The sequence below is a fragment of the Ammodytes marinus genome (genome assembly GCF_949987685.1).
Source record: "Ammodytes marinus genome assembly, chromosome: 18".
Classification (NCBI taxonomy): domain Eukaryota; kingdom Metazoa; phylum Chordata; class Actinopteri; order Uranoscopiformes; family Ammodytidae; genus Ammodytes; species Ammodytes marinus.
In genome coordinates this window covers 9,157,448-9,183,605 of record NC_137222.1, presented here as the reverse complement: position 1 = coordinate 9,183,605, position 26,158 = coordinate 9,157,448, and the positions used below count along the sequence as shown (strand labels likewise).

The window sequence follows — 26,158 nt, the reverse complement described above, 5'->3', positions numbered from 1 at the left end:
CCCCTTTTCCCCTTCAGGGCCCGCTCTCCCCCTTCTGCTTCTCTCTGCCCCCGTTATCGTCTTCTCCCCAGGGCTCAAGGTTTCCGAGCTTTGAGATAAAGAAGTTCAGACAAGCCTCACATTTTTTAGACCCCCTTGTGGAAGGTACTGTAGTTGGCCACTCCTCCAAAGAGACACACTTTGGCCTATTTCTGACCTATTCTGTCTTTTTTGTGTCGAAGATTGTAGCATTGTCTCTGAGAAATATCTTCTCAAATGAGAGATAATGTCCCCTAAGAAAGGGAAGGAGCAGGCAACGTCAGCAGCCGAGCAAGAGTGTGAGATGTTTTCTGCTGAGCTGTGTGGGCAGAAGGGCTTGGGTGCAGTGCAGTGCATCTGGCGGATAGATTTCTGTCAGCAGCTCTCCAGTGTCAGGCTGTCTGCCTTTGAGGAAGAGGACCAGATCTGTGGTTCCATGTTATGCACTGCCTGGAACACCTAAGCGCACATAGTCAGGCTCCTAAAATGGCTGCCCTTGAAGCTCCCGGCTCAGAGGAGGATCTGAGCAGCTCAGTCGCTGCCTGTTCAAGCCCCCAGCTGACTAGATGAAAGCGGTTACACAATATCACCCATTAACTTGGTGTGGCGCAGGCTGGCTGACTTGGCTGAAAAGACGCAGCCAACTCGAAGGCAGATGGTTGTTGTGTAGGACGTTTTTTTTCTTTTTCTTCTTCCCCTCCCCTTCTCCTGGCATTCCTCTCCCCTTCTCTCCGAAAGGATTCTCTTGATATCCATGTCAAGGAGCCTGGCATTAGGAGGCAACTTTGTTCAAAACAGCAGCAAAGTGCCAAGAGAGCAGGGTGGGGCCCCGTGGTGAGGCTGTAACCTGACCCTGAAACACAATGGATCCCCTGGTTGCTCAGGGACATACTGGCAGCTTGGCCAGCTCTCATGGAGCTCTCCACTGGCTGGCCAGTTGGGTGTGGGAAGCAGGGCGGGATTCCCAACTGTTTGTGGCAAGATCTCACTTGAAATGTTTTGGTCTCAGCAGCCAAATCAGTAGACTTCTGTTAGCTGAGTGTCTTACACAATAACCAGTTTAATATATTTGTTTCCAGTATTGCATAATTTGATTAATTGGTTTGTTTATTATAAATTACACTGAAATTGAAAAAGTAAAAAAAAAAATCTCAGAATTCAATTATTTATACTTAAGGCTGACATTTCGGTGAGTTAGACTTTTGTCAACACCTCGCATTACTTTGGATGTTTTAAGCTACTAGCAGCTAACATAGCTTTGAGCGGTATCACCTCAACCAGAGATGTGCAGTTGGCTAACAGAGGTCTGGTAAACTCACTTTTCTTTTTATTTTCTTGGCATTTTGACTTTATTGAACAGGTTGAAAACTAAGGCAGGCAAGACACATGGGTTGTGATCATATAACATGCACATTAAAACCCTTGAGCACCAATGGACTCCAATTAAGAGCTTCTCTTCTTCTTCATCTTCTTCAGCCCAAACCAATATTGACTTTAAATTACATTGCTTGAGGCAGTTTATCTTAGTCTTTGTGCAGCAACCTCTGGAGCCACAGAAGATATTATACAACCACTTTCTCATGTGTATTCACCAGCTGTACATTTTAATGTATACAATTGGCACAATTCGATCTTAAGTTTGGAAGGGCCATGTCAGAGAAGCGTTCTTTTGTAGACAATTTAAAAAATCTCAAGGGCTAACGGGAAACAAAAAACATATAGAGGAGGACTATGTGGTGTGCTATATTTCCTATTAGATTTCCTTAATGTTTTTTGTTTTTGTGCAGTTGCTTATGTAAAATTCAAAAGATGATTAAAATAAAGATGTGTTCTTAAAAAAACTGTTTGCCCAAAGGGAAAACGAATAAATAGTGATGTAATAACACCACTGTTACTCTAAAAGCAGCTTTATAATACCACTGTTTTATGAAGTAGGATGATCCATCCTCATAAAATTAAATTGGGTGTTGATTAGTCTTATGTCATGGAATGATGTTGAATATTTAACATAGTTTCATAATTAATTACTTAAGTTTTTAGTTTAGGTATTTAGGTATTATTTCAGCAGTTCATGACACATCCTCATCCTCTCGCAATAAATCAAGAGTACAGGGAGAACTGATTCTGAACTCTTGAAAGGAACCACAGCGTATCATGTCATTGTATACTTTTTTTTCATTAAGAAGAATGGGGTCGGGTCATGCTTGCTGTTTCAACCATTAATCCTCTTTGAATACATGCAAAATGTTTTTGTCTTTGGCTAGTAGAATACACAAATGAAAGTTGTGCTCCTGGACTGTAAGGATGGACAATACTGTGTCCACTGGATGTCCTTAGTATGAGTGGAGCATGGCATGACCTTTGTCACGTCTTCCTCCATGTTTCCAGTGTCAACAAAAAAAAACATAAAACACAAAATGATTTAGGTCCTTGAACATCAAGGTTTTTGGCACTGAAGAGAAACCCAATAAAATGGTCGTAACATGCAAAGGCTTATGTCCTGGTTGTTTTTAACTGTTACAAAAGGACAGTGCACACACCTGTGTTTGGAGATGTGTTGACATATCCTAGTAGTGTGAACTCAACTGTCAATGTGTACACTTGTTGTTTCAGTCTTGAATTTCATTTTTTTTGTTTGTCCATCTGACACTGATATGCACAGGTGGACAATATAAATAATACACCTGGCATTCTAGGTTATTAGCAGAATGGCCACATGTGCATTCAGAACAACTTCAGTCTGACCTAGGGTTGTAGGTTCAGATATGTTAAGACCTGGAAGATGTCCATATTGTTCAGTAACAACAGTAATATGAATCACTTTTATAACTACATGTAAAGTTAAACTCAGGTGAGGAACTTTGTCCAAAAAATGACCAATGATGTTGGATGTTTTTTTTCATAGGCATATATGGTATGACTGAATTAGTAACTTTTATTAGTTAGCACATTTTCCCACTTTGACTTAGTTGTTAATGTGTTCAAAAGAAAGTGTGAAAATCATATTGAATAGGTCCGTCATATTATATTGTTTTCTAGATAAATTGACAATTGACATAAAAAGCCACGAAGAAAGAGCTGTGAAATGATGGCAGCATCACAAACATCTATTTTTTATGGCCAAGTCCAAACTGCAGGGATGCCCAGGGACATAAAGCCTTCATCTCTCAGTTGATTCATTCAATCTTATTTCAGAGCAGTTGATTCAATCTGATGGAATAGTCTGCTCTAAATACTGAGCTGTGGAGCTGCTCTCCATCTGTTGCTTATCCCAAGGTAATACAAATGGGACAAATCAGCCCATAATCCCTCCTCAGTCCCTCCATTGTTCTTGGAACGATGTTATGCTAAAAAATGGGACCTTCTTAGTATTCTGAGTAACATCAGCATCTGCTGAATTCTATGCTTTATCCTGTTTTGTTAGTCTTGTGGACTGCTTGGGGCATTTTAGTGATTGGAGATATTTAAATTTTCATATACTGTATATTTGTGGATCTTCATTCATGCGGTTAAGTTTTGAAAATGAGACAAAAAAATGGGGTAGTTTTAGATAAATTAACAAATGTTGCATTTTCTTTGCTGGTCTTACTTGTTATTACATGAAAATATGTTTCATTCATCCTACACTCACACATCATCCCTTGTTCACGGCACAAATGGCCATTGGTAATCATGCCAAATCATCATCAACAGGCACATTTTATGGAAGGGCATGTTCACAACACTTAACAATGAAACATTGCAGGATAATATTCGTCCTGAGGTCCTGATTTTTATAGATCTGTACATAAAGTATCCATGCTACAGTAAATAACACTTAACTTGCGCTATAAATAGACCTATGGCACATGTGAATACTTTAACATGATTAGAATAAATTACTCTTCTTTTCAATCACAGCCACTTGTCCTAATAATTTATTTTTTTCATTATTTTTCTTGCAGGTTTCCCTGATTTTCCAGGGAGGGCTCCCTCTTTTTAGTGATGGAGGTATTGCAGTGTGATGGCTGTGACTTCCGTGCCGAGTCATATGATGACTTGAAGACTCACATTCAGGAAGTGCACACTGTTTTCCTGCAGCCTGCAGATGCCGATGAGTCTGACTCTCTGAAAGACCAGGAGGAGGATGAGGAGGAAGAGGGGGAATATGAGGATAAAGAGGACAAGGATTATACGCCTCCTAAAGCTGGAATGAGTATGTCAAACCACGTTAAATCAGATGTTACAGTTTTTCTTTTTTAGGATTTGATAACATTACTGTTTCTGTTTCAAAGATCTCTTCACACTAGGACGATTATTAATTTTATTGAGGAGCATACAAATGTATTGAGTTGGTTTCTGGTTTTAAAGGTGGAGTCAGTGATTCTGGGGTATTTTTAAATATCTCCTCACTATCCACTACCTGTCTGTAAGGGTGTTAATACACAGCCTAGGCTCTGTAAACTGGTATGTTACTAAGTACAGTGGGCCCCCTTTGTTTATATACCCTTCGTTTACATACCAGTTTAAACTTGGCTGTTTATTAACACCAAAACAAATATCAGCTCACACACAGTACAGACAGGTAGTGGGCCGTGAGGAGATATTAACGTATTTTGTGAAAAATGTATTTTGACAAAAAGCCTTCTCCAGAATCGCTGACTCCAACTTTAATGGCAGAAATAAGGAAAAGGCTGAATAACAACAACAAAATGTTGAAGCTTAAACTGATTTCCTATTTTTCAGCTGACATCTCCTGTTTTTTCTCATCTTTTTTAGGCCCCACCTCCACTGACAATTCCAACCATGCAACACAAACGCAGACATCTGAAACCCATCTGCCGTTTTACCAGTGCAAGTTCTGTGTCCGTTACTTCAGATCGAAATCCTTCTTAAGAAACCACGCCAGAAAAGTGCATAATGTTGAAGAAGAAGATTCAGATGTGACTATCTCATCGCAGACAGCCAAGCAACCCAGCTACACCGTTCTAATGCACGATGACAATTCAAAAGTCTTTTCCTGTCAGTATTGCACATACAAGTCTCCACGAAAAGCAAGGATGATAAAACACCAACTAATGTATCATAAGAAAATTCCCTCAGAGTTCACTGGAGATCCTTCAGAATACTCTGAGAACAGAGAGGAATCTGACTCAGCCAGTGGACTCATGAAAGGAACATTTGCGTGCGAATGGTGTGACTATCAGACTGACCAGAAAGACAGCTGGACTAATCACGTGGTGAAAGAACACAGTGACAAGGTCAAGATTGTTTCTGGCATTGCTGAGCTGGAAGGGGAGGCAAGTGCAAGCTCACCCAAACCAGGTTCTCCCTCCACCTCCCAAAGCCCAACCAGATCAAATATGAGTTTCACTAATGTTTGTGGAAATGAAGTGTCAGAAGGGAAAATGTCTGAAAACCTGTTGGCTAAATCAGTCCCAGAGCTCTCATCCTTTCAATATGCACAGATTAGTGCAGTTACACCCAACAGCACGGGCACCTCCATTTTGTCCAAGAGGTTTGCTTCATCTGACATGTCCAACAGTGTAATCGACATGGATTCCAACGTGCTCAATGATGAAGACTCTCTGAGCAGCTTGGAGGATGATGATGACGACGACGAAGAGCTGGGTGATATAGACGATGATACCAGCTATACTGGGACCCTGTCAGCAGACGCAAAGCAGCTTTTATCTGCTGAGGATAATAAACTACTGGAGACTAAGGGAATACCATTTAGAAAGTACATGAACCGATTTCAGTGCCCCTTCTGCTCCTTTCTCACCATGCATAGGCGGAGCATCTCCCGCCACATTGAAAACATTCACCTTTCCGGTAAAACCACAGTTTATAAATGTGACGAATGCCCATTTATTTGCACCAGCCCTCTCAAACTAGGCACGCACAAACAGAGCCACAGTACCTCAGATTTAGAGACGATGGACCTAACAAGTGACAGCCCAGACCCCTTGAATAACAATGCCGCAGAGCCAGTCAATGGGGGTAGCGCAGGCTCCAAAATCAATGGGAAAAAGTTAACCAGCACGCCAAATGACCATCAGAACCCTCATCGCTGCACACTTTGCAGCTTCTCTACCGCCACTCTAAAAGGTCTGAGGGTTCACCAGCAGCATAAGCATTCCTATTGTGACGACCTAGATCCAGCTGTCTTTGAAAGCCAGCTGACTGACCAGCAGGACTCTGAAGTGGACGCTTCCCCAATCTTACTACAAAAAACCCAGACCTCCATTTTGGGACTTGCCACCAAAAAGCCCTTAGTGACAGGGAAACGAGCCAGGAAGTCCATCAATGACTTGCCTTTGGATTTGTCCTCGGTTAAAAAAAGAACTAGAATCGATGAAATTGCCAGTAACCTTCAAAGTAAGATAAACCAAAGCCAACAGGACACAGTCATAAACTTAGATGACATGGATGATGAAGATGCTGGAGAAGATCACGCCGGTGCTGAAAACGATGGTGGAAACCATGATGATAAAAGCCCTGTCTTCACCTATAACACACAACAGCTTACAAGAGAATCAATGATCGCTAACGAGGGAGGAAGAATAGGGAAAAGAAAAAGCAACCCTAAGTCAAAACCTAGAAACATTCCTATATCACTGACTCTCTCAGATGATAGTGAAAACATCTCTGCCGACCCCAGTGACAGTACTATTCAAGAGAACACCGATTTTTCAGAGGAACCTGGAATTTCTCGTTTCTACTGCAAACACTGTGATTACCACAACAAATCAGCTCGTAGCGTCAGCACCCATTACCAGAGGATGCACCCATACATCAAGTTCAGCTTTAAGTACATTCTGGACCCCGAGGACCAGAGTGCGGTCTTCCGCTGCTTGGAGTGTTACATCGAATACACAAATTACAACGATCTGCATCAACATTACATGGATCACCACCCTGAAGCCAGCAACGTGCTCAACTTCAACCAACCAAATCTGGTATACATGTGCCGCTTTTGTTCATACACAAGCCCCAATGTCCGGAGCTTAATGCCCCATTACCAAAGAATGCATCCTACAGTGAAAATCAACAATGCTATGATTTTCTCCAGCTATGTAGTGGAGCAGTCACAGAAAACTGGTGAATCACAAACTCTGAGGGAGATATTAAACTCTGGCCCGAAGAATTTAAACTCAGCCTCGTCAACGCCCAGGTCGACCTCCAGCCCAGTCCAGAAAACTGTCTCCAAGACTCCCGAAACCAATGTTGAGACAGACACTGTCAAAGAATCTATAGGTGGTAATGTCGTTGTCTATGATTGCGATGTCTGTTCCTTTTCCAGCCCCAACATGCACTCTGTTTTGGTCCACTACCAGAAGAAACACCCAGAGCAAAAGGCATCTTATTTCCGTATCCAGAAAACCATGAAGGTAATCTCAGTCGATCAATCACAGCAAGTTGCAAACTCTTCATACAATATCAGCAGGCCTACGCCTCCAAAACAATCAAGCACAGCACTGTATGGATCAGATGAAGAAATGTTCTACTGTAAACACTGCGTGTACAGCAATAGATCTGTTGTTGGTGTGTTGGTCCACTATCAAAAGAGACACCCAGAAGTAAAAGTGACAGCAAAATATATCAAACATGGCGCTCCCACCCCTGGTTTGTTGAAATTAATGGATGAATTGCAAATTGCTGCTCCCAAACAGTTCATAAAGCAGTTTCAGAACAATGGTCACGATGGATCGAACAACTCAAGCCCTAAACCAGGAAATGGTGACAAAGGGGAGGACGAGCTGTTCTTTTGTCAGCAATGTGACTATGGCAACCGCACTGTAAAAGGAGTGCTTATTCATTACCAAAAGAAGCACAAGGAGACCAAGGCCAATGCTGACCTTGTACGTCGTCACACTGCAGTTGTCCGGAGTCAGCGTGAGCGTGCACAGATGGTGCAGTCAAGCAGCGTTTCTTCTGCTGTAATCGTGGCCCCTCCAGATGCTGAAAATGCGACGTCCCTGCGGTCCCTTAAGTGCAGGCATTGTTCGTACACATCCCCCTATGTCTACGCCCTAAAGAAGCATTTAAAGAAAGAGCACCCCACTGAGAAAGCCACAGCCATGACCATTTTACACTGGGCTTACCAGGATGGTATTCTGGAGGCTGGCTATCACTGTGAGTGGTGCATTTACTCCCATGCTGAACCCCAAGGCCTGCTGCTCCACTACCAAAGACGGCACCCTGAGCACAATGTTGATTACACATACATGGCCAGCAAACTATGGGCTGGTCCAGAGACCACTCAACAAGGGGGCAACATTGAAACTAAACATTACAAATGTAAAGATTGTGCCTTTGAGGCCTGTACAATATGGGACATCACTAGTCACTATCAGGCAGTCCATCCCTGGGCCATAAAAGGGGATGAATCTGTGCTTTTGGATATCATCAAGGGAAATGGCTCAGCCGAAAAGATCCACCTGCAGGTTGCCAATGAACACACATCTTATAATTGCCAGTCTGTGGAAGATGATGGCGCACTGGTCATTGCCACCCCACCTCGAGAAAGCAATCCCCATTCTTCCCATCCACGTCTTTCCATCTCTAACAATACTTATCAGTGCACTGTGTGTCTTTCAGAATACAACAGTCTCCATGGCCTCCTCACACACTATGGGAAAAAGCACCCAGGCATGAAAGTAAAAGCTGCAGATTTTGCACAAGAGGCAGACATCAACCCCAGTTCTGTGTATAAATGTCGTCACTGTCCCTATGTAAATTCCCGAATCCACGGTGTCCTAACTCACTATCAGAAAAGACACCCCTTAGTGAAAGTCACTGCAGAAGACTTTGCGGATGATATAGAGCAAATCCCAGACTTAAATGAAGGAGATGACAAGAGCAAGACTCAAAGGCAGGGCTATGGCGCATACAGATGCAAAATGTGCCCGTACACGCATGGGACGCTGGAAAAACTCAAAATCCATTATGAGAAATATCACAATCAGTCCGCCACTGTGTTGTTCACTCACTCAATGACACATTTCTCACCGAGCAGAGACACAGAGCCAGTAGCTGAATGCAGTGCTAGTAATATATCAAGTGCAGCAAAAGTCCAGAAGGTCAGTGAATTGGACCTTGCCCTCTCCCAGTTACCCATCAATAAGACAGAGAAACATGCTGTATTCAAGTGCCAGCTTTGCAAATACTTCTGCTCCACCAGGAAAGGCATCGCTCGCCACTACCGTATCAAGCACAACAATGTCCGTGCTCAGCCGGAGGGTAAAAACAATGTCTTCAAATGTGCTCTGTGTCCATACACAAACCCTATACGCAAAGGCCTGGCAGCACACTACCAGAAGCGGCATGATATTGATGCTTATTATACCCATTGTCTGGCCGCTTCCAAGACTATAACTGAAATACCTGCCAAGGTGATAGCCCCCCCACCATCAGAAGGGGACAATTCAGAAATGAGTGAAGACTTGCGATTGGCTGTGGAGAGCAGAAGGTGTTCTCTTTGCTCCTTCCAGGCCTTCAGTAGAAAGAGCATTGTCTCACACTACATAAAACGCCACCCTGGTGTCTTCCCCAAGAAGCAGCATGCTAGCAAGCTTGGTCGCTACTTTACCGTTATCTATGCCAAAGATCCCGAGAACATTGTTGCCAGTGCAATGGCAGAGGAAGACAGTGAGATGTTAGATGTTCCACTTGAAACAGAGCAGGACACAGAGGGTGAATGGCTGCAATTCAAGTGTTTCAAATGCTACCGGTTGTCCTTCAGCACAGGCGAGCTGCTCTCTATGCACTACAATGACTACCACAGCAATGACTTGAAGAGGGACTTTGTGGTGTCACCTGATCCCAGGGATGAGGACTCTGAGTTGTACCAGTGTTCTCACTGTGAGCTGAAGTTCCTGACACTCCCAATTCTGGCTACGCATCTGTTGAACCACAACGAGGAGTTTGAGAAGAGGGCCATGAGGCAGGAGAGGAGGAGGCAGCTTCTCAGCAAACACAAAGCTGCAGAACTACCTGAGACAAAGCCTGAGAAGGTGAGCGGAGACACACCTTTAAGGGGGAGGCAGCATTTCTGGAGAACGCTTGTTGACCAAATCACTTTTTGTCAAAATCAGTGAATATCTCCTTACGATCCACTAACCGTCCTTACTGTGTGTGTGGAATTGGATGTTAATACACAACTAAGGCTCTGTAAACTGGTATGTAAACAAAGGGGGCCCACCATAGCTCGAAACGTACCTGTTTACAGAGCCTAGGCTCAGAGTATGTACGAATAGCAGATTTTTTGAAAATAAAAATGATGACAACAAGCATTATCCAGAAATTCTAAGTTAGTGAATAAATAAACTGGCATAATTTAATTTTCCTTTTACATTATTATTTGAATGTGTCCTCAATCCGATGTTGTAGTCACAAGCTACCATTGTCAACCACAGCACTTCAAGGCTCAACATTTATTTTTGTCTTTAATTTTATTCAAAAAGTTAAACTTTTTTTGGGATGATTACAGTTTACAGCTCATGGAATTTCAAAAATACAGCATCTCAAAATATTAGAATATTACATAAGACCAATAGAAAAACTGAATACTCAAAAATTGTGCAGATGGATTTTGGATTTCTATGAGCTATAAGTCAACAAAAAAAAAGCTTAAACTGTATTTCTCTCTGTTGAAATAATGAACTTTCTATGATATTTGCCTGTATTTAAGAACAGTTTCACACTCTTCGTAGGGAAACGATTTCATAGAAGAAAAATTATCTTCTAATGTAGAAAATGCATCAGCTGTTCTATCAATAATTATAGATATAAAGGGCACTAGGTACATTCACTGGTATTGTCCTAAGAGGGTTAAGTAATATAATTTTAATTAAATATTTAATTCACTAATCACTTTCAAACACATTTGTTTAAAAGATGTCAAACAAAACAAAAACCGAATGAAGCAGTTTACACTTTTGCATTCTTTTCCCCTGAACAGGAAAACCCTGGAAATAAAGCTCCCATAGGATTCAGGTGTAACTTCTGCGTAGAGGTGCATTCCACCCTCCGAGCCATCTGTAACCACCTTAGGAAGCATGTCCAGTACGGAGAGGTCAAAGAGGGACACGTTAAGGTAAATGGATTTGGATAATTCATGAAATATTTCTAACTAAACACATGCCAATATTAAATCATAATTATGGCAAAAGAAAAATGTATTTATTTTATTATATTGTTTATGATAAATATCATTTGAAATGTTTCAGAATATCTACTTTCTTGGTGAAATTTGGATAAAAAGATTGATATCAGGTTGGATTTATGACTGATAAATATAATCTGTTGCTTAGTTTACCTTAACATGAACACTGAAAACTTTTAACTTAGTGAGTTTTAACAGAGATTTTCCCTGCGTTCCTAATCGCATACTTTCTACTATTTAGTATGGTAGAAAAAAAGATTTAGTATGTCCCGATTCTTGTGGCCAGATTTAGGATGGTTAGAAAGACCCAGATGTCTACTACATCCGGCCAAGATTTTAAGTGTTGAAAACAGCATCCTATTCTGACCCATAATCCAGTGCGAACCTGAAGTCACGTCACATCAACGGAGCCTCCATATGAAAACAAACAGGGATGCGACGGATATAAAAGCAAGAGGCAAGATCAAGGCGCGATGTTATGATGAAATAGATAAGGAAAAGTATGTCCCAATAGTATGCCTACTGCATCCTCACTAGATACTTTTTATCGTCGGATGTAGTATGTAGAATAGAAAAAAGAAAGAGTATGCAATTCGGAACGCAGGGTTTGTTTATTTTGGACTGAGCCAAGCTAGTTGTCTCCCCTTATGCTAAGCTAATCTGCTGCTAGCTATTGCTTAACATTAAGTGTACATTTGAGAGTGTTATCAACCTTGGCATCTAACTTTTAGCAAGAAAACTAATTTTAGGGTATTTTCCAAAATATCAAGCTATTTCCTTTAACAAATCCTGGAGCTAGCACTTCAGATTTCAAGCCTATGCACATCATGCATTACTACTCCACGTAGGTGATATTAAGATTCCATTTTCTCAAACAATACTTGAAAGACTAACTTAATCCGTCCCCAGGGTTTATGTCTTGAAATCTAACCCTCATCCTCTTAGCTCTTCAGTGATCTGTTTTACTGGGGTTGGGTTCTGTTTCCCATTTGGTTTATTACTGACGGAGGCTTCTGGGTGGACAGTCTGTCAGCCTCCCCCTGAGAAAAACAAGCAATGCTGTCCCAATTGCAGCTGAGTGGGGAGGATTGGAGGGCAGAGTCGTGAGCAATAACTTTTAGGGCAGTGGCGGGTAACCATTCAAACATTAGTATTCCACTGAGGCTACCAGTGAGGGGAACAGGCCTAAGGATCCAACGCTTCCTTCGTCCACATGGAGGCCTGGTTCTCCCCTGTCAGACACTCTGTCTGTCTTTGTGTATTTAAGATGAGATGGTTTGAGGCCACTGTGAGTGATGCACTGAGAGTATTTCTGTTGTGGCTTTTAGGTATATTCAGCAAATGGAATAAAATGAGAACCTATGTAAGCTATAATGGCACTTTTACCCTGCTGGAGTTAACCTGCAAGCATCCAGGGCCTATAAGGCAATGACCATGACCATGTATAACATCTCTACCAGATGGAATATAACGCCTGTTTTACACATTGCAGAGCCTCGACGTTAAGGATGCTTTTTTATGGCGTCATGAATACAGTTTCAATTCCACAAATGCAATGGTTTTCTCATAGAGTTGCATGACGAACAGGCTGACAGTGCGGTCAGGGCAGACTGGATGGCAAGGTTGAGCCAGTGGATGCCACATCTTATTTATGGCTGCATGAAGTGCAGGGTCAGGTCCTTCCACAAAAAGAATGAGCTTCCTCCAGGCAGTAAAAGAGTCATGGTGATTGTCTGTCCAATTGTGACGACTGCAGAAAAGCAGCCTGCACTCCAGCAGATGAAGGGAGAAAGAATAGATGGGGGGGTAGAGTTTTGTTTTTCGACGATTGGTGCGTGTTATTTTTGGTAGATTTGACAATAAAGAATTGTCGTTTGAAAAGACGCAAAGCATTGCGGGGCGGTTGAGTAGGAAAAGTCTTATTATTGGTAGATTTGAGGTCTTCTTTTCTAGCTCTTTATCTGTTTTGTTATAAGACTAAATTTGTTTAGTTCCATTTTTGTATGCATGCTTTAGCTTCAGCAGCAGCTTGTCCAGTAGCCAGAAAACAAGTTTATTAATCAATTCGAATAAATGCTTAAGGTGTGGTGTAAAGACAGGAATAAGTGCATATTGTCAAGTATTTACTTGAGAAGAATTGGATTGCATTTATTCTAATAAAGTTGGTAGATCTATAAAAAAAGATGGAGGAAAGAGTTGCACTTTATTTGTAGCAAAGCTCCTGGACTGATTCAACAGGGTTGGACTTGAATTTTCCATATCACATTCCATTTGAATAGCGCAGTCAACTCAATGTCAACCACAGTGTAGTGTCTCAGTAAATACTGGCAGGCTTAAGAGTTTCAGGTCAGGGTTGGAGTTGGCCTAAGGTTACTGTTAAGCCCTGACATCTCCGTCAAGTCCTTCAGTTGATCGTTCCTGGACCAAAAAACACCCTAATTTTGCCCTCGTACATGCACACTGGTAGCCTGGCACCGCCCGCCTGCCTACTTCTGCCCAATTTTCATTTCCCTCCAGTAGTCAGCCTGGGTCTGTTGTATATTAAAGGGTTTCGTCTGACAGATTTTTTGGCTGTCCAATCAGCGGACAGAGGGAGTGGCTGAGAACAATGACGTTGAGGTTGTGCGCCAGTTTCATTTGAAGTCAGAAGCCGGCGCATGACATACGTCACGTCCAAACGTTATGCAATTGGTTGGCAGATAAAGAGTGGCACTGGGCACATCCAATAGTTTTAAACTTCAACAGACGCCCGCTTTCAAGTGAGTTAACGTTTGTCAATTGAGCGATTCCAGACCCTCTGTACAAATGAAATGAAGTACGATGGTCTGGTAGGACCAGGCTAGCACACTGTCACTATTTCAGGAAAATGTTTTGCATAGTAAGACCCTCAGGTCAATGAAATACCAACACCTTGATCTTCCAGTAGTCAGTACTATTGCATAAATGTATTCAATTGGATGAGTGAGAGAGCTGTAACTAGAACTGTCTTTACCAAAGGTTGCCTGATGGATTTTAAAAAGGGTTACAGTTGCGGGACTAAGTCGTACTCCACTGATTCTTCAGTGAACAGCTATTTTTGTCATCTGGTATCAACATTGGACTATCCAAATAAATTGTTAGTCGTAGTGTTGCGTCCGTATAATATAAAGGGTTCGACAGACAAAATCAACAGATACAGAAAATGTAATTAAACATCTGAGATTTTTTTATATATTTTTTGCAGCAGGAAGTCAGCGAGGTCCCCCTGACGCTGCCTTCTGAAAGCCTAACCAATGGTGACCTGGATGGGGACGAATCGGCTGAAGTGGATGGCCTGGAGAGAGGGCCTTCGGAGACTATGATGGGTGGCGTGGCTGTTGGTACGGCGACGCTGGAAGCTGAGGGAAGGGGTGCTGTCGGAGGGAGGGCGGCGGCTCTGGTTGCCGCGGCGAGGGCCTCGGTGACAGAGGATCAGCTGAAGCAGCGGTTAGCGGCGCGGGGCCACCCGTGTGCCCAGTGCGACCGCGTCTTCATGTCCATGCAGGGACTGAGGTCGCACGAGAGGAGCCACTCGGCCATGGCCATGTTCAGCAGAGAAGACAAGTACAGCTGCCAGTACTGCCAGTTCGTCTCACCCTTCAGACACAAGTAAGTAGAGAGGGGAGCGTATCGATGTTCCCAGGGCTCAATAGTCCCAGGGCCCAGACTCAATGGCTGTGTTCGAAAAGCCCTACTAACCTCCTCCCTCCTACATACTCAACATGTATATACTACATACTGTCTACTTAACGATCGATTGTGTATGCGAGGTTCGTCGGACCGTTTAAACTGAAGTATACAGAAGCAATTATGAATTGTCGTTTGAAAAGACACAATGCATTGTGGGGCGGTTGAATAGGAAAAGTAACCTATCGATCCATACACAAAATCTTCCCGGAAGTAAGTACTCATCCGGACATTTCTCATCTACACAAACTCGCCTACACAACCACAACATACTGAATTTTTTCGTAAATTGGGCCTATTTGTCCAAGGTGAACACAAATTTACCTGATGTCATTCTCGTTCTGATTGGTCTGGTCATTTAGTCTTTTTTGTAATGTTAGTTCAAGTCATTCAAGTTAAGTTTTTAAGAGAAACTGATGTTGCTATTTTTATAGTGCAACCAAAAAGTAGTGAATAATTGCCACAGCAATCTGATTTCAAGCTCACTGTGACCACTTTTTCTTTTTCCAGTGCTCCCTTGCAAAAAAACGATGTGCTGACAAATAAAAGTTTGTTTTGTCGATGGGAATTTGATTTGAATTGGTTTGCCAGTCGAATGGTTTTAATGTGAAGCAGCACCACTAGTGTTTGGTTCGCGTTAGCAGTGACTGAGTACAGCTGTGTTACGCCTCTGTGATATGTGGCAGAGGGAACTGTTAACAGTGAGGCTGATGTTTAAGAGATACAATTATTGACAGTCACTCTGGATTACGTGGCAATTTAAGTCTAGTGTAGGAATCCGCCACAAACAATGAAAGCTCCTGTATTGTGATCATAAAATGTTAAACCAGTAAAGGCTATTGCTAGAATAACACTGATTACATAAATGTTATCTAAAGCTGCGTTTGATCTCATGAAAATATGAACGATTACAACCTTTTACTTTTATTGTCTCTATTCCAGACAGATTTGTGACCTTTAGACATTTCAACTAGAGTAACTGTATAATTTATCTATAAAAGGACACTAGTTTTCAGTGTTGGATCAGTATACACACACTGTTGCAATATGTGAAATATGTAACTATTGTTGCATATATATTTGAAACAAATGTCTATTTGTGATATTGGGCTATACAAATAAAACTGATTTGATTTGATTTGATTTGATTTGATTTGATTTGATTTGATTTGATTTGATTTGATTTAAAACTCTAACCCTTATATACCTCACCAGTCTTGATTCTTGAAGCAACTGTTCTAAAAAAAAAAAAATCAACTGGACGTTTTGTAGGAAGCACAGTTTTACACCTTATGATGTTTACCTTACCCACAATCCCTTTGAATCTCCAATCTTCTTTTGAGATCCTCCTGCCTCCTTGGAGAGTAGCACAAACATTAGAGTGAGACAGACATTTTGGGCTTGAGCGTGATTTGTTTTATCCATCACAGAGACACACAGCGCGAGAGAGGTGGAAAGAGAGAGTAGTCCTCATCATCCTCCTCTGAGCACCCAGGTGTAATCCCTCTATACAGTATGTGCCCTGACCCAGAAAGAAGCCACATCTCCCCCCATGCCACCTAGGAGGCTGGCATTAAAAAACACAGCCGCCGTCCCCACAGGCACTCGCACACTCATTCCCACCCGGGGGATTGTGGGTGGATGAGTTCACCCCACGGCTCCTTGTTCTGTAGTCATTGGCAATGTGCGACTGTTGTTTGTGAGGTAAACAGAAAACGAGCGAGCAATTTTTTTAGATGCTGCTGAAATACCCTGCTGTTAAAATCCTCAAAGTGGAGGCTGTAGAGTTCTCTCTCTCTCTTTCTCTCTCTCTCTCTCTCTCTTCCTGTACTCTTGTCACTTTCTCTCTTTATCTGCTATCTTTTTGTCCTGACTTCATCTGTCTTTTATTTTATTTATTTTGTACGTCTTTTATTCCTCTTATCTCATATATCCACCTTTCTTGTGTTTTTTGTATATTTTCTCTCATCGCCAGTCTGGACAGACATGTGCAGTCTCACCACGGTCACCACAAGCCCTTCAAGTGCAAACTCTGCCCCTTTAAATCTGCCTACGTGAGTCGCTTGAAGAGCCACCTGAACAAGTCACACACAGGTAACCCCCCCTCCATACACACACACACACACACACACACACACACACACACACACACACACACACACACACACACACACACAAACACACACACACACACACTCAATCGCATTTTACAGCTGTATCCAAGACCAACCAAGTTATTCCAGGGCCAGAATAGCTGTTTATCACCTTGCTGCGGTGCTTGATTTAGCTTCTCCAGCACAATGCAACCACTGGATAAGCTGGAGGTGAAGCAGCTTCACCATTCACACAGTACATTTGACATTCTTCATTGCATATCCAAAAATAAACAATTGTGGATTCAGATTTGAATGTAATTAGGCCAGATCATTTAATGTTAATATTGTTTGAATGGGAATCTTGGAAGAAACCCTCAGCATGCTACAACAAAGGTGAAGGCATACAGGTGTCTTTAGTTAGATGTATTTCTTCAACTGTGTTCCATTTTTTTCTTGATTGAGGAACCCAGACAAAGACACCAACATTCAAGCAAATGCAACAAAAAAAGGACAAATAACGGTCCACCTGAGCGATCAATATGCGAGTCATTTTAGTGCTTTCAACTGTCTGAGCAGACATAACAAGAAACAGCAGCCGCTGTGGATAATCAACAACAAAACAATTTTCTCTGCCGATTACATTTGGAAAGTGGAGTTTGGTGATTTTGTGCACTTTGTTAAAAAAAAACATTTGCATTCATCATTGTGGCCTGGTTCTTTACCTTTGTAGCATGCCCCGCTGTCCAACAAGCTAAAGATATTTTGTGATGGTTGCATCCACATTCAAGGGCTGTCTTATTCCGAACATGTACCAAGTGCACCAGAAAGCATGAAGCTTGCATTCATTTGTTAAGCATTAAGTTGTTGGTTTTATTAATGGATGTTTATGGACGGAACAAAGCCCTGAAATTGCAGTCGAGTGAACTGTAACCTTGCGCTGCTGCTTTTTGCCACACACATTTAGTTATTGATGCAGACGATATAAAATACTGTATGCAGTGCTACTCGTAAAGTTTTTCTTGTTCTACTGAACATGTTTGTAATTCTACCTGGCCATGTACACACACTTCCTATCACAGAAGCCTTCTATAAAATCACAGGTTGTATCATAGGTTCACTGTGGGCTATTAATAATATGACTTTTAGGCTACTTAGATATGAAATGTGGTCGGCTATTCCTCCAGATTCTCTTTAAAGGTGCAGTAGATCACACCCAAATACCATCACAGGAGTGTCAGGGGAAGTAGAGGGTGATAAGTTCAATATACAGGTAAATGGGACTCATTCCTGTCAGGTGTCACATGAGGACGTTGCTGCTAAAGCAGACGTTCCTAAAGCTGCTGCACAGTAGACTTCACATTTGTCAGAAATATTCACAAACCACACATATATTGTCATTTATTATTTGGTATTTATCACAGATAATATTCGATCAATAAATTTCTTTCACTCTTGACGTGGCCCAATGCTAAAGTGATTCCCACGTATCCTTCATTATGCAATTATTGAGTAGGACTATAGGGTTTAAATATAGTGTATATATAGATATATATTGTTAAAATCAGTTCAATCCTAAGTCAAGTTTAAAGTTTAATTGTCACGTTAGGTAGGCACTGAGAGAACGAGTGCTAAAATAAATTTATTAATTTAGCAATTTTCTGATAGCGTTCCTCTCTCGCCTCATTATTGACCTTGGCCTCTGAAAAATCATGGGTACGCCCTGCTTTCAATGGGTCGACTTTTGCAATCTGCTCCATTCAGACTTCCTTTGCCATTTTTGTAGAACAACGAGCAGTCGACAGCTTACAAGCTAGCAAGTCAAAAATGCAACAACAAAAAAAGGTTCCCCTTCAGACTTGCCTCCCTCTGACATAGTGAGAATACAATATATCCTTGCTCAAATTCAAAGGCTTTTTTAAGAAAGACAGTATTGTTTATCACTGTTTTTTTTTGGTTTGTTTTGGTTCATAAAGAATGTTCAGACGCTTAATACTCACCCAGTGCTGCCTTTGTACACTACATTTCATATGGTACTGCAGTGAAATTGCTGACTTCTGATTCTTGATCTCCCTTCAGGTGAGCAGCACACATACAAGTGCTTGTCGTGCCCCTTCTCGTCCATGACCATCAGCCAGCTGAAGGAGCACTCACTGAGGGACCACGGTGAGGCTCTGACCCTGCCCAAACTGAGGGCTGCTACCCAGGCCGCCCATGCCACCCTCAGGCCCTCCCGGCTGGCTTGTAACTCAGAGCAGACTCCATTGGACCCGGATGGTAAGAGAGATCCTGCATAATGTAATTTAAATGGATACAAGATCATACAGTATGATATGCTTGTCAAACCAGATTTGGAAAAATATCTATTGAGCATTACTGTGAAGCAGAATCCACTTGAATACAGAAATCCTTAAATAACAGTGTTCTTAGCTTTGGGGAACAGGGTTTTTATTGTTTGGTTAAAAAAAATAAAGTGAATTATGCAAATACTGCAACTCTTCGTAATTAAGAAGCTGGAACCAGCGTTTGTTTGGCCTGACAAATGGATTATCAAAAAAGTTGCTGATTCATTTCCTGTAATTAATATAATGATTAATGGACCAATCATTGCAGCTCTATCAACCATTCAATCCATATAATACATGTCAAGCTCATCAAATAGAAGAGCTATTCCATTCACATTATCATGCCTTTTCATCCAAAGTGGTTCTACTGTATTTTCTATTACAGTAAGGTAACGCATTATGTTGCTATACAGTACATTATGTAAAAAATCTGCAGTTATCATTGAGAAGTCTCTCATAGTGTTCGGTAAAAGGGTCTGAATAAATGACAATTTAGGATTTTAACTGCTGAGGTCTGACTACCTAAGTCTCCTTAAATGTTTTTTCGGACACTTTTCACTTCACTGAATCATTCTCTATCAAAAGAGGCTCATTCCATGTGTGCAGCAGCTAAATCCTGGATGAGGTTCCTGCCTATAGTCAGAGGTGTTTTCAGTGGCTGTGTGTGTAGCCGTCGTGGCTTTTAGCTCGCAGACTGTTCTTGGCAGCAGCTGTCACCTTGCTGCTGGAGCTGTGGAATCTTCCCTGGAGCTGAAGCAGGGGCAAGCATTCCTCAGTGCACCAACCAACACTGTCAGCTGTGCCCTCCCAAGACAAGTGAAGCATTGAGAAAGAGCAGAGCTGACATATTGAATGTCTTTGAACTGAGTCAAACCAGCTACCTTCAATCCAATGGCTAAAGTTTCGGATTTTTGCAGTGGGAGTGGGGTGTTTTTAATTTTTTTTGTTTCATTGACTTTAAAGTTAGAGGCGGGGATTCTGGAGAATGCTTGTTGTCAAAATCACTTTTTTCGTCTAAATCAGTGAATATTCCGCACAGTCCGTACTGTGTGTGCGTGCTGAAAAATGAAAATCCAGTGTTAATACATAGCCGAGGCTCTGTAAACAGGCATGTTGCTAGCTACGCAGCTTTCATTTCATACCCTGTGTTTACATCCAGTTTACAGAGTATAGGCTGTGTATTAACAACATATCTTTTTATGCATGCACACAATACGGACAGGTAGTGGATTGTGAGGAGATATTCACTGATCTTGACAAAAAGTGATTTTGACAACAAGCTTTCTCGTGAATCGCTGACTCCATCATTAAACATCAGCCAAAGCGTCCCTTTTTTCACGTTTTTTCACCCTTGAAATATGTTTAAGGCATCCTCCTCCTCCTCCTCCTCCTCCTCCTGTCTTACTCCACTCCCCAACACGAGTATTACACCTCTGGTTCATGCAGCGTAATAGACAGTCTGGGCCGTTAATCCGTTTTGAGAAGACACATCACCACACCTCGTGACAGTATTTTGCTCTGCATCCTGCTATCTCATCTCCATACATCTCCCACAATGCAGAGGGGGATATTAAAAGCATGAATCAACTGTGGCATTGTTTGATTTCCCTGTGAATTCCATGGCCCCTGCTCTGCACAAGTGAGAAATTGGATCCAAAGCATTTTTCTAAAGTAAAGTTTTTAAAGGGAAGTTATTTTTTTATTTTTTCATTCCCTCTCTCCATTGCTTCCTCACACGGTGTACGGGTGCTGAATGAGGCATTTTTCACATGGGTAGATATTCTATTAGTGTCACTCTGGTTTATTTATTGATGTGTCGGAGGCTCAAAGTAGGACGAGGAGATGAGCTCGCTCGCCGATATTATAGTCTTGAGAGAAGGGGATGAGGAGCGGAAGACGTGTGGGACGAATGATGACTGTCATGGTCATAGGTCTGTGTGTGTGGGAGGGCGGGGGATTTTGGAGTGAGCACAACTAAGATCCCAATAGTCTGGTCTCCCTAAGAGAAGGAAAGGATCAACTTCATTCAGCCTCAAACCTTTTTACTGAATATGATGTATCGACAGAATATATGCATTTCATTTTTGACGAAATAGTAAAAAGAGTAAAAAATGCAAAAATAGTAAAGAAATGCAAGACATAGGTTAAACTTAATCCAAAATAGGTCGATTAGCGCATTGCTTCCCAACCCTAGGGCACTACGGGCCCTCCTCCGGTTATCATGATAAATCTGAGGGGTCGGGATATGATTAATGGGTTAGGTAAGGAGAGAAACAACTATCTGCTACACAAATACGCATTCATCTTTTGGACTTTTTCTCTAGTCTTTGCTTTATTGTGAAATATCAGAGTGTTATCACAGTTATTTAAATGAAACCATATCGTGAGGAGTTTATAGGGGGACATCTGTCTTTGTCTTTGGTTGAAAGTGCTAACAACTTATAAACATCTGAAACACGACAGCTTGACCCTGCTGACCCACGGATTGAATCTTTTACAATTCCAATAGAATATGTGTTGAATTGAATTGAATTGAAAATATTTTATTTCGAAAAAGTAAATACAAAATAAACAAATAAGCAATAATAAACAAAAAAACAAATGGACAGATATGATAAAGTAATATTTACATACAATGAAAACTGTTTAACACTTGCTTTACCAGTTTGAAAAGGGGTGAGAAGAGAATAATCTCACCCCTTGTCCCTAAGTCATTCGTCCATAATGAGTTATCAGCTTCCTAATTACTGATATAAAAATCCTTATCAAATATACATGTTTTATGTGTGATACTAGATAATGAACAGCAAATTTCCTCTGGCCCTCTCGTAGATCCATCCTACCTGGAGCCAGCAGATGTTCGCCAGCAGCTCAGTCACTACCAGCTGGCCTCCCGTAGTCACATGTCTTCCGGCTCCGCGGTGGTTGACAATAGACCGGACGGCATTCTCACCTGCGAGTTCTGCGACTTCAGCTCGGGATACATGCAGAGCCTGCGTCGCCACTACAGGGACCGCCACGGGGGCAAGAAGCTCTTCAAGTGCAAAGACTGTTCCTTTTTCACCTGCTACAAGTAAGTAAAATACTTTATTAAAGGTGCACACAGCGATTCTGGAAAAAAACGCTTGTTGCCAAAATAATTTTTTCGCAAAATCACTGAATTGTCTCCTCACGATCCGCTACATGTGTGTATTGTGTGTGTGCTGAAATAAGATCTGGTTTTACTACACAGATTAGGCTCTGTAAACTGATATGCAGACAACGGGTATGTTAACTAAAGGGGCTCTCCGTAGCTATCAACATGCCCATTTACAGGGCTTAGGCTATGTATAAATATAGCATTTTTTTTAGCACACACACAGTATGGACAGATAGTGGATCGTTAGTAGGTATTCACTGATTTTGTTAAAAAGTGATTTTGATAGATTTTGAAGCATTCTCCAGAATAGCTGACTCCACCTTTAAGAGAAACCTAAGCTCTCTTACCTAAGCTATATAATGTATATGCTTTTTATGTGAGGATAGATCCTGCAAACTGTGTTCAAAGTTTATAAACTATGTACGTATAATAATAGAGAATAACAGCAATATACAACCTGAGGAGTATTCAGCTGTGCAGATTCTAGATACACAAGCTTTGGATAAATTCCCTCTCTTCCTGTCCACCACAGGAATACATTCACCATGCATGTGGAGGCCGGTCACAACAATAACGCACCTGAAGACCTCAACAAAGACCTGCGCTGCCCGCTCTGCCTCTACCACACCAAACACAAGAGCAATATGATCGACCACATTGTCCTGCACAGAGGTACACTTCATGTAAAAATGGAACCTCTTTTAATAAAGGAATAGTTCAACATTTTGGGACTTGAAGAGAGTTATATGAGAAGCTGCTTCAACCTGTGCTGGAGCGATTTTATTAGCGTTAATATCCGATTTGATGTAGATGAAACAGCCGGCGATGGTGGCGGCTGTATTGGCACCGGTTAATTGACTCTTACTTCAGTTTCTTTTCACCAGGCAGTAGATATATGTCATACATTCCTAATTACAATTTGGAGGCTGACGTGAATGGTTATTCCACCTCAATGATGCTCTAATGCTTACCATCAGGACACAATAGAGGTATCAATCAAACTGAACACAAACATTTCGCCTAAGACATTAATAGTAACCATGTGTACCGCTATAATTATTATTATTATTATTTTTACATTTCTGCAAAAAAGTAAACCATGTATGCAAATGGTGCTATGTTTTTTAAAATCATTACGACATTACATAAGAATGTTCATGAGAACTGAAATGTAACTGAACGGAAAGGATGGGTGAGATTGAGGATAAGACTTTTTTGGAAGGGGTTGGATAGTTTTAATGAGTCTATCATCTGTTATCTAGAGAAAAATGTTGGTGGTGAGAGCGATAAAATGACAAAACCACCAGAAGGTAACAGCCGCTGGGATTACTTTTTTATTTGCAGTGTGTGTATGTGTGTGTCTGTGTGTGTATGTGTCTGTATGTGTATGATTGTGTACAGAATACCATTGGATATCTCTAATGCACCCCCACATCTCCTCTTCCCATTCTGTCTACCATTTCTTCCCATTTTCCTTCCTCTGACCTACTAAATTCACACTCTGCTCTCTCCTCTCCTCTCCACCAGAGGAACGTGTGGGTCCGCTGGAGGTCAGCCGCTCCAAGCTGTCGCGCCACCTTCAGGGCCTGGTGTTCCGCTGCCACAAATGCACCTTCACATGCTCCAGCGACCAGCGCCTGCAGCAGCACCTGCAGAAGCACGCCGAGATCAAGCCCTACCAGTGCCAGCTCTGTTATTACGACAGCAGTCGACGGAGCCAGCTCGAGGAGCATCTACGCCTCGAGCACAAGGTCAGTTGGAGACCCCCATGTGATGATGTCATGCGCGCTGATTTTTTATTTTTTGCTGGGTAACTACATTTAATTTTATATACTTAACATAATCGGTTTCTTCTGTATATGGTTTTTAAACAGTAGGAAGAGGCTCGGTGGTGCTCGTTTTGGCAGTTGAGATTCTTTTTTTGGCTGCTCAACAACAAGAGAGTTTAATCGAAAGTTGTTTGCTCATAAAAACCCTGTTTGCCTAATGACTATAAGTTGAGAGGTTTACAGCTTAAACACTCCTCCCGGTCTTTAAAAAAGATGATCCATATAATGAGGAAGCAAGTTTAAGAATTAAAGTCTGGCCACCTAAGTCCAGTTGTAATTGTTTAATGCAGCAGCACAGTAAGTAATATTAAACGCTTGTAAACGGGGCGTGGTCAAAATATTTAGCATACCAAAAGAACAAGTCTGCAATACTTTTTTAAATGGATATCATTACACGGTAAAACAAGACGGACCGTCAAAGATGCAGGCAGGATGAGGGTGTTTGTACAGTAGATACACATTCAAGTTCAGCAACAGCACAGGCCAAGGTTCACCCAAACTTTAGCAAGGGCTAGGAACTCTCTGCCCCTGTGTAAAACTGATCAAATGACAAAATAAAAATAAGCTGAGATGTGGATTTTTACAACATCTCCTCAGTGACTATGATTGAACTCTTCCTGCGGCAGTGTCACATTAGAATCCATATCAGTCCGCCCATAGACTCTTTTCCAGCTTTCCTTTATTGTGTGTGTGGTGTCTTTTTTTTAACACGTTTTAATTTTTGGTGTTTTTTTTTGTTGCTTTATTTGTCTTTTTTTCCATGAACTTTACTTCTTTAATGTCCCTTAAAGTGACCAGACTGAGGGGATGTCTTAAGACAACAGGATAGCATTGCAACACACGCTTACAAAGTCAATACTTAAGGCTATGATGACACACCTTGACTGATAAGGAGATACAAAATACCAGTGAAATGGCTGCTGTAAGGATACAGTGGGATACAATAACTTGGTGCGTATTATGTATACAGTATCAGATTGCTCCTGCTTAAGTGTTTTTTTAACAAAATCCAGGAGAGAAAGGGGTTCATCTCTCAGTCTCCTTATAACGGGATATCATTCATGAAACGATGTTAGAAGACAGATATATGTTTCAAGTACATTAAACTTAAAAAGGGCATCCAAATCGGATGAATTGGATGTTTTTGCCACCAGGCGAATGTCAATATATTCCTCAATCTTTGAACAAAAAGATACAAGTCAATGTCCTTTGTCCTTTGTTGACATTAGGTCGAAAGAAAAAATGAGAGAGATGGAATCCTCCTGGGTGAGGTGGAGATTATTCGTGGTATAGGAATAGTGGAAGAGCAGGCTTAAGTCACTGCTCTGAAATATGTTGCAGGACTTCAGCTCTGATTCTTCAGGGAGTACAGTATGGGAGGAGGGACAGAATGACAAGATACATTTGCAGTGAGATGATCTTCAAAATCTTCCCTCTTCTTTGCTGAAGTACCGCTGTTTAAGGCCATTTAGCCGACTCGTCTTATGCTGCTTTGTACAGTCTACAAGTACAACCTCCAGCTCCAGAGATGACAGGCCCTCACCTTGAAAACCCACGCAAGGCTCAGTTCTTTTTTTACTGTGGTCTGCATTGTTTATATGTAGGGTGTGGATGATAATGAATCATGAACCAAACGAACACAATCTTCACTGTCTTATTCTGAGCAGTAAAATCTTCATAAATAGGTTCCAAAATGTACAATGTTTACAATGTACTGTTTCAATAAGAAAAGGTTTTAAAAAAAATAGTTTCCGCCCCTCCACCTGCTGAAGTGTTTTGTAGACTTCAACAAACTAACCCTAACCCTGTTCAAAAAAATAAAACATTTGGAAGAAAATTGTCCAAGAGAAATACTGTTTAGAATCAGAATCGCAATCAGA

General features: G+C 41.5%; 1 protein-coding gene across 1 annotated transcript in view; it reads left to right on the top strand.

Moving 5' to 3' along the window:
* Nucleotides 1–26,158, top strand: part of znf462 (zinc finger protein 462) — a 48,859-nt gene that overhangs the window by 16,801 nt on the left and 5,900 nt on the right. The window contains exons 2-10 of the mRNA XM_080046744.1: nt 3,963–4,213; nt 4,777–10,016; nt 10,964–11,098; nt 14,391–14,794; nt 16,848–16,966; nt 19,045–19,242; nt 22,143–22,383; nt 22,982–23,121; nt 23,977–24,200. Of these exons, the coding sequence (XP_079902870.1) occupies nt 4,003–4,213; nt 4,777–10,016; nt 10,964–11,098; nt 14,391–14,794; nt 16,848–16,966; nt 19,045–19,242; nt 22,143–22,383; nt 22,982–23,121; nt 23,977–24,200 (6,912 nt within the window). The 5' untranslated portion in view covers nt 3,963–4,002. The remainder of the gene's footprint in view (nt 1–3,962; nt 4,214–4,776; nt 10,017–10,963; nt 11,099–14,390; nt 14,795–16,847; nt 16,967–19,044; nt 19,243–22,142; nt 22,384–22,981; nt 23,122–23,976; nt 24,201–26,158) is intronic.